The sequence below is a fragment of the Silene latifolia genome, chromosome 10 (assembly GCF_048544455.1).
Source record: "Silene latifolia isolate original U9 population chromosome 10, ASM4854445v1, whole genome shotgun sequence".
Taxonomy (NCBI): Eukaryota; Viridiplantae; Streptophyta; class Magnoliopsida; order Caryophyllales; family Caryophyllaceae; genus Silene; species Silene latifolia.
Window position 1 is genome coordinate 30,187,951 of NC_133535.1, and position 9,979 is coordinate 30,197,929.

At 33.6% G+C, this 9,979-nt stretch overlaps 1 protein-coding gene across 1 annotated transcript; it reads left to right on the forward strand.

Annotated features, from left to right (window-relative positions):
- The first annotated feature begins 7,976 nt into the window (after positions 1-7,976).
- Positions 7,977-8,849, forward strand: LOC141607373 (uncharacterized). Its single transcript, XM_074426725.1, has one exon. It carries the CDS (start codon positions 7,977-7,979, stop codon positions 8,847-8,849), a length of 873 nt encoding a protein of 290 aa, XP_074282826.1.
- The last annotated feature ends 1,130 nt before the right edge of the window (positions 8,850-9,979 follow it).

The following is a 9,979-nucleotide window of genomic DNA, read 5'->3' on the forward strand; positions in this document are numbered from 1 at the left end:
ACAATTTCATATTGTTCTTTAATATTTATTTATCATGTAATTGTACGGCCATCCAAAACGGGTAATAACATTAAAATTTGTGATTAAAATTTGATAAAAAAAAAATTATGAAAAATTGATAAAAACATTGAGAGGGAGTATATATAGTTATAGCTATTAAAATGAATGATAAGATTAAAACTTTGCAGATTTCTAAATAAAACGGGTGATGTAATCAACGAGATGAGGGGGAATATAAATGATGAGGGAACAAGTAAATGAAAATATGAGATGAAATTGATTATTGAGAAGGGTGGAGCGGCGGAAAGACTTAGAGAGTGAAAGTCTTACATTTAGGGTAATTAGTGAATGAGGGAGTGTATATATATATATATATATATATATATATATATATATATATGTGTGTGTGTGTGTGTGTGTGTGCGCGCGCGCGCGCGCGCGCGCAAACAGTTAGAGTTTGTAATTAATATAGAACTATATGAGATGAATGAGTCGACTCAAATATTATCGTATAATATATGGACCGTAAATATATGAGTTGACCCAAATATATGTGTGCTCTTTTAGTGAGTGAAAGAATTACACAAATTTCTCAGTTAAAACTGTTAATATCCGTTTTAATCTTATGACGAGTCAAGTATAGTTAGTATAAAACAAAAGTAGAGTGCATATGGAATAACATTAGATTTGTCTTATATACACAAGTGAGATGATATTTGACCCGTTTTAATAATTAAAAAGATGTATCCATTTAAGGGAGACGTACTCAAAGTATTATGTCTTTTTATTTGGTTCCGATAAATTTTATACTCATTAACTCGATTTGTGATGATTTTGTTTTATTTGGTTGGTATTTAGCGGATACGGTACTGACATTTGGGCTGATTTATTTACGAGGCTAGACCATTATCTTGGTTTACAAATTGAGACTTTATTTTCGTTAATTTAATCTTTTATCCCTCACGGAGAATAAAAGAGACAAACAAACGATTTAACAAATGGAGTAATATACTACGCATATTATAATTCAAATTTATTATGGAAATAAGCAACAAGGAAATCGTATTTACAAATAAATATTTGAGTATTTGTAATATATTTAGAAGGCTGATATTCACTATAACAAACTCTTGAATATCTATTTATTTAATTGAACAATTGAACAATTAATCATGTGCAATTATATTTGCACAACTTTGAAACTTTAACACGATATATCATTTTTCTTCAATGTCATTCAAATTTTAATAAAAAAAATTACGGTTAACTATAAAAGAATCGAGTACCATATATTCAATAACATATTTAAAAAGGCAACCCGTGCATTTCGTGCACGGGATTAAAACTAGTGATACTAATATGAAATTAACTTGCGCATGAAAATGAACTTTATAAAGACTAAATAATAAGAACTACGAAGTATATGATAATAATATAACTACAAAATAGTCAAATGTAAGTCAAACGACTTATTGATTTTCACAACTTATCATTTTGTTTCCATAATAAAATATGTCATAGTAAGATTGGGTATATACTGAATTTCATCTCGCCCTTTGGATCGAGGTACCCATATGAATGCCATTGGACAATCCACACACATATTAGATTGTTTTTTATAGTAACAAAGATATCAAGAGCAACAATTACTTGATCTATAGCAAGAATCCAAATCCTATATTACTGGTGATATTGGTGAGGATATTTTGGATTCACTACTACAAATCCAGGCAACTACAACGCCCTTTTAACAACGAATATTCACGAAAATCACAATAGACGTTGTAGAATGCATGGCGCGAATTTTACTAAAATCAATTACAACGGGTATGGTTATAAAAACCGTTGTTATTCGTTTTAACAACGGGTCACACATGAACAACCGTTGTTAATAATTTGGCGCAAAGTTAGTGAAAAGTAATCACAACGGTTACTTTTTTAACCCGTTGTTAAAACTTATTTAACAACGGGTGTTTTTTATAACCGTTGTTAAAACATATTTCACAACGGTTGTTGTTTAATAACCGTTGTCAATACCTTCCATACTATAAACCACACAAACACAAGTCTGCTGCAGCCACAAAACACAAACCTTAATACACAAACACAAACCCAAAGAAGAGACCAAACACAAACACAAAACACACACTTTCTCATCGTCTCTTTCTCTCTTTATCATCGTCGCTTTATCTTCTCGCCGTCACTGTTGATTTCATCGTCTCTTTACGTACGTTCTGTAATTATCAGGTTTGTTTCATCGTCATTATTTTATTGTTCTAATTATTTCATTTCAATGTATGTGTTTTTATCGACCATTAGGTTCCGTTCAAAGATCTCTGCTAATTATTTCATTTCCATGTATGTGTTTCTAATTATTTCATTTCCATCTTCTTTGGCGTCCTTCAAGACGGATCGAGCATGTTTTAGCGATTAGGGTTTGGAGAATATATTGAGATAATGGAAATGCATGTTAGTTGAGATAATGCAATGTATTTATACTAATGTGTGGGTTGAGTTGTTTTTTAATTAATATATATGTTAGGAAGTTGTGCCATATATGTTAGGAAGTTGTGCCATAATCGGATCTTGATGATGACAGATAGATCTATGGAGTTGAAAAAATGGAAGCAAATCAAACAAGCATAACTCAACACTTTCAAAATGATCATTTCATTTAATTTTAAACCAAATACATTACAGAATTATCGAAATCAAAAGATGTATAATAAGCCGGAACAACCCCGGTTAAGCGTAAAAAGCGCTTCTCAACCCGCCACCAATCACGCCACTCTGGTATACCGCTAACTTCCGGGGTCATTGGCTTCATATTTTGCAATAACAGATTGAATATATGCAAGGACACGACTTGCATGTGGAGATAAGGTTGGAAGAGTACAACTCAACATATCTCTCGGTCCGCCAAGTTGCGAGTAACAAGCCGACGAGGGTATGAAGATGATGATGATGATGATGATGAGGCTTTGTTGACAAGCCGGACTGCTTCACGCCTCTTAATCCAATAATTCCGTTGATGTTCAAGGGATGCTTTGATTAATGGGTGTTGATCGGCGGGAAGCCCGGCGAGAACCTTCCCATCATCTTCAATCGTTTGTGTAAGCCATTCTTCGTTGTTGATAAAATTAGGGTTCATTGCCATGTTGTTTCAATTAATGAATGTTAGTAAAGGATGCTTTAATATGTTAGTAAAGGATGCCTTAATATTTATAGCTAGTAATATTTAATTTAATTTTTTTTTATTTTTTTAAGAACAAACAACAACGGTTATTTACAAACAACCCGTTGTTATAACTTTCCCCCCAAAATTGAGTCACACTTTCCACAACGGGTTTTTATACTTAAAACCGTTGTTAATATTTTTAACAACGGTTGCTTTAAGAAAACCAACCGTTGTTAAAACCTTTTACAACGGACGCTTTAACAACGTCCGCTTTTTTATATAACAACGGTTTTTGACCGTTGTTATAGGTTGTATCTGTAGTAGTGATTTTGGGTAGAAGATAACAAAAAATAACGTACAATATTTGTTTCCGAAATAATAAATATTCTTTTTTTTTTGTTAAAAATTGCTAATTTTGGAGACTACACAATTATTCCTAAGAAGGGATCTTGTGCCATATTAGAGGAAGGAAAATGAGATAGTGACACCCGGTGTTACCGAGTTTGAGTAACACCGACGGCATTTTTGTAATATTTTCTTTAATTTTCTCTCTTTTTCTACAATTTTTGAATTTCAAATTGATTCATTAAAAGGGGTATAGTTGGAAGTTTAATATCATTTTGAATTATTAAAAATAGAATCATTGCAAAAATGAATCGACTTTGTAGCGATTGCTTCATAACTAGGGATTGTGTAATCATATTATACGATCCTATTGGAGGGACCTGAATGATCGATATATAATATGAACATACAATTCTTTTGTAGCGATTGCTTCATAACTAGGGATTGCTTCATAACTAATTTCACGATTTTGAGAAACACATAAGATAAATTCAATTAAAGCTATAAATTTGGTCTTTGAATTGCAAACTTGCGCTAACATCAAAACATGAACTACTTTTCATGTTTATCAATCTATGCAATCCCAGTATTTCTAGATAAACTTGGATTTATTTATTCAATCTTCAATCATTCTCTACCTTTTTTTGTCGATTAACACTTTTGGATTTTTCATGTTCATCAATTGATAATAGGAGTATTAGTTATGCAATCATGGAGAATTATTAAGCAGATTTAGATGAAATGCTTCCGAATGTATTAGATACTCTAAATTACATTTATAACCTTCATAATTTGGCGCAAAATTGAAAATTTTATTTCTTATCAATTTTTTAATTAGGGTGTTACCGAGTTTCGGTAACACCGGGTGTCGCCCTAACACTTCCCTTAGAGGAAACGTTTTAGAAAATAAATTGATTTGTAACTAATTATCAAGATTGTGGAAAATTATGGATTGTTTCCAAATTTGTTATCTTTTAAATTGTGTTTACAAAATTAACATAATTATAATTATTATGTTGATGAATAATATTTAATATTAATTATTAGTAATTAATAATTATCTGTTTTTTATGGGAATGACATGTGGCGATGACACGTGGCGATCAATAAGATATGCGGTTGTTGCTTTAATATAATATATATGAATATGAATGAATATGATATGTTTACTAATCCTAATACGACTGACTGACTATACAAGCAAGTCTTGAGCAATTGCTTTACACAGCCTCCAGTCTGTCTTCCTCTTAATTCATTCAACACATCTTTCTTCCTAAGCCTTCACGTCCTCTCTATAAATGAAATATAGATAATCTACTCCACTTACTTTTATTTGGTTTCAATTTTTTTTCAATTTTTTAACGTATTTACAACGCAATTAATCAATTCGTTATTTTCTATTTTCCTAGATTTTCTTTTTGTTTAGGATAACATTTAATTTGTTGTTGATTAATTCGACTTTGTTATTATTCTTGATGATTAATTGGGACTTTTACAGAAATCAATATTGGGGATTATAATTTGACTTTATAAAGTTACCAATCATTTTGCTGCAATTTTATTGATTACAATTTGGTTATTAATTTAGGTCTTAGTAGTTGTAGATCTCAATGTCCTTTCATCTTCAATGTTCATAAACTCTTATATCAATCGTCTAATTTATAGGCTATTTCCGCATTTTTATACGGAGTTCTTAACTATGTGATTTTGAAAACAGGTTTATCTAATGGCATTGAAATGCCAATTCATCTGGCTTGGACAATTTGAGGGCGCTTAACTTAATATCTGAATTGTAGACTAATGCTTTTGCCACTTAACTCGAGACTACAACAATTGAATATATTCTTGATGTTGATCAGTCGAGTTCCTTTCAACAAAGGGATTGTCGTCTATGTTTATACATTTGGGTGCCACTCAGTTAGATTTTTTTTTGGGCAAGCGGAAATAAAGGTTCCTAACACTCTCTTATAGCCCTTTTGGCCAGGGTATGAGCTCTTCTGTTAAGGTTCCTGTGAACAAAACTAAAACATAAACAATAAAAACTTGCTGAGATAGATGCAATCTCGCCCATGATGCCTTTAATGTGGTAATGCTTGCTTTTCTTTGCTGCCCATTGCTGTAACAAGCCAAGACAGTTCGAGGACACTTCTAAGTGAAGGATGCCCTGAGCCTTAGCCCATTCCATCATCTTTAGAACCCCAATAGCCTCTGCTTGAAGCGGTGATTCTGCACGCCCCTTCATTTTTCCTTCAAAGAGCGAACCCCCTACCTCTTCAAAAACAGCCTAACCAAAGGCAGCAAGACAAAGCAATACTATATATTTGTCTTATATACACAAGTGGTATGATACTTAATCCGTCTTAAAGTTTAAGACGGATAGTACTTTCTTAAATGAGAATTTGAGGCCTCTTTTGATGTCTTCAACCTTTGTTTTACTAAAACAATTTTAAAACTTGGCCAACTTTTCTTCGAAATTATTAACAAGAAATTTTTCCGATACTAACATGATATTCCGTTATCTCCTTCCTCCCATTTTCAAGACGATCCAGCTATATTTTCCTACCCAAACAATTTCAGACCATGCTTTTATATGATTTTCTAATACCAAATTTCGGTTTATAATATAATACTATATACATCATACATGTATGATTTTCTATAACTCTTTTTATAACTCCTCCTTTGTCGAATGGATATCAAAATGTGCTAGTAACGAAGTGACTACCAATGAAGCGGATTGGCCGATCATTTTTGCCATTACTTGTCGGTGGTTGTGGAGATGGCGCAACAATGTCATGTTTGGGCGTGGAAGTGACAACTCGACTGATCTCGTTCCTTCCTTTACACTCAATTCGAGACGAGCAATAAGGCCTTTGATAGATTTGATATTTTTATCCCACAAAAGCATACCTCGAGTGTTGAAGTTTTTATCCGATGGCTACCTCCACCTCATGGTTGGATATTATTGAACACAGATGGCGCCTCTAAAGGAAATCCAGGGAGTGTGGGAGGAGGAGGAATTTTTCCGGATGAAACGGGTAATTTCATTACTGCCTTCTATTTCTCCTGTGGCATATGCTCTTCTATGAAAGCCGAGCTCCTAGCTCTTCTTGCGGGTTTAGAACGAGCCAAGTCGATGCAAATTCGGAAATTGATAGTGCACATGGACAACTCTCCACGTGTTAATATTATCAAGGAAGAGCAATTAGTAAGCAACAGTTTAAAATTCATCGTCAAAAGGTGCAAAGATTTGATTAATGAAGATCATTGGACCGTTAAGCTGGAGCATACTTATAGGGAAGCCAACAGAGCAACGGATCTTTTAGCTAACAAAGGAGTGACCCCTAATACTATTATTACGCATTTAGATATACCTTTTCATGAGCTACGTCCTCTCCTCTGGGAGGACATTTTTGGAGTTGCTATTCCCTGTGTAATAGTGAACAATTAATTTTCGAGGCCTAGCCCCTTTTTTGTACCAAAAAAAAAACCTTGGTGTAGTCATTCTTATACTTCCTTCATTCAACTCCACTCTACCTATTGGCAAAATGCACAAGTTTTAAGGGTTTATTAAATAATGAATAGAAGTACCAATGGAGTTGTGCTATTTACTTTATGGAATCAGATTGTGTCAAGTATTAGTGGGTTAAACAAACACTAATTTTCCCACCTAAATTACAAAACTTCAAAAACCCCACCAAACACTTTATTTCCCACGAAAATCTGTCCAGTCAAGCAGTTGGAACCCACCAACTAGGTTATTTTTATGCATAAATTACAATCATCCTCACATTAAATTACATATTCCCTCATTCATTAGTAACACAACAAAAAAAACTTTCTAAAATAAATTACAGTCCAATAAATTACAGTCCATCACTACCATTAAATTACACAGTTTCCTGAATTTTCTACAGAGCATTAATGGGGTTCAAGTGCATGTCCGAAGAAACCAGAACTGAAGTCGCCATCTACTTGCTTCAAAAATCAAATGACGGGCAGCTTGATCGTGGTGCAATCAAAGAGGCAGCAAACAGATTCAATGTAAGTGTAAGGACCATCTCAAACATATGGAGACTTGCAAAAAAACCAAGGTTAGTAGGTGAAAAATTAGATGTCAAGAGTGGTAGGATAGGCAACAAAAATAGAAAAAGGATTTTACCAAACATTGAACATATCAAATCACTTGATAAATCACTAAGGGACACAATGATCAGAGTTTCTGAAAATTGTGGAGTTTCAGTTGGAACGGTCCATTTATGGGTGAAAGAAGGTTTACTTAAACGTCATTCAAGCCCATTACATCCTAAACTCAGTGAGTTACACAAGGATCAAAGGCTACTTTATTCATTAAAGTCATTGGTTGTTAAACAAGTTCTTGAAGAGTTCTTAGATCTCAATAATGTTCCAGTGACTGAAATAATTTTTTAATGAAATGAGCAACATAATACACATGGATGAGAAGTGGTTCTATATTACGGAAGGCAATGAAACAGTGTACGTAGTCGAGGGGGAGGAGCTTCCTCATAGAAGCTGTCAATCAAAGAGGTACATCACAAAAATGATGTTCATGTGTGCAGTCAGCAGACCTATTTATGGTGAAGATGGTGAATGCATATTTGATGGTAAAATAGGCATGTTTCCATTTACTAATCAAGTTCCAGCAGCTAAGCCAAGCAGAAATAGGCCAAGGGGTATATTAGAGACTAAGCCTATTGAGTCCATCACAAAACAAGTAATCAAGGATTGTCTAATTCATCAAGTAATTCCAGCAATTAAGAGTGTTTGGCCAGAAGGTTTTAGCAAGCATATTTACATACAACAAGACAATGTTAGGCCACACATCAAGAATGATGATCCTGATTTTATGGCAGCAGCAAATTCAGATGGATTTAATATTGAGTTAGTATTTCAGCCCCCTAACTCACCAGACCTAAACGTTAATGACCTTGGGTATTTCAAGGCTCTACAATCATTACAAAAAAAGAAGGCAGCAAAGACAGTGGATGACCTAGTGAATGAAGTAATGCAAGCATTTATCGATTACAGTTCAAGCAAACTCAACAACATTTTCTTATCATTACAAGCAGTTATGATAGAGATGATGAAGTGTAAGGGTGATAACAATTTTTCACTCCCTTATATGGGGAAGGGTCATCTAGCTGCAATTGGCATGTTACCAAGGAATCTAATTGTCGATGAAGTTTTAGTAAGGCAATGCATTGAACATATGCAGGGTTTAGGTAAAACTGAAGGGTTAGAATACACAATGACTGAACTAGGATATAATGTTGAAGCTATAGTAGATCAGTTAAATGGAATGTAATGCCTTTTTAAATTGAGGTTTTGTAATGTTCAGTTTAATGTTCAATTGGAACAACAGTTTCAAATGAACATTAAACTGCAGCCTAATGATGAATGTAAAGTTGAATATGCAATTTCAGTTTCAAATGAACATCAGTTTCAGTTCAGATTATTTTAAGTTATATGCATTCAGATATATGCAATGCAAAGTTGAAGTTCATATAACAATTTGAAGTTGAATTTAAGAATTAAGGCAATTTCAGTTTCAAATGAACATCAGTTTCATAAATGTTCAGTGTCAGACCATTTTTAACAGTTTCAGTCCAAATTTAACAGTCTAGACAGACAAATTTTAACAGTTTCAGTCCAATTTGAACAGTTTCAGTTCAATTTAACAGTCCAGACAGACAAATTTTAACAGTTTCATTCCAATTTTAACAGTTCAGACAGATAAATTTTAACAGTTTCAGTCCAATTTTAACAGTTCAGACAGTTGCAAAATGCATAGACCTACTCTCAGGCTACGTTTGCCCTCAACATTGAGTTGTCCCAAGTATTCTTGCCTTCTACACTTTACAAAATGAAGGTAGACCATGCTCAATAAGCAAAAAACAATATTGACATCCAAAATAATCTCTCAAACCAATAAGGTATAGTCATACTGCAGTTACCATGATTGAGGACACACACCCTTTCATTAATATAACATGTGGTGGCAAAAATACTTGTAAGTAATGGGCAATAAAACGTACATATACTTCCTCCATTCAACTCCACCAAAAACCATGTATAGCTCTCAAACCATTAAGGTATAATCATCATAGAGCTTGTCTGGTTTAAACAACTCTCAGGCCAATGTGGCCTCATCATTGAGTTGTTTGAAGTTGTAAAGCCTCCTACACAGAAACAATAAAGGTAAACCATGTCAACTCCATTCAACAGGAGTACTAAATCAGCCCTCAAAACATGAAGGTAGAGTAATCATTGAGCTCTCAAAGTACTCCTACTTAAATGGTTAGACACACACACCCATTCATTCATTTATAATGTGGTGGCTGAACAACTAAACATTATTGGCCACTTAACTAGACTCCACCAAAAACCATGTATAGCTCTCAAACGATTAAGGTATAATCATCATAGAGCAACAGT

What these genes read in the sequence shown, in the direction of transcription:
- LOC141607373 (XM_074426725.1), top strand. Translation starts at nt 7,977, where the DNA reads ATGGATGAGAAGTGGTTCTATATTACGGAAGGCAATGAAACAGTGTAC.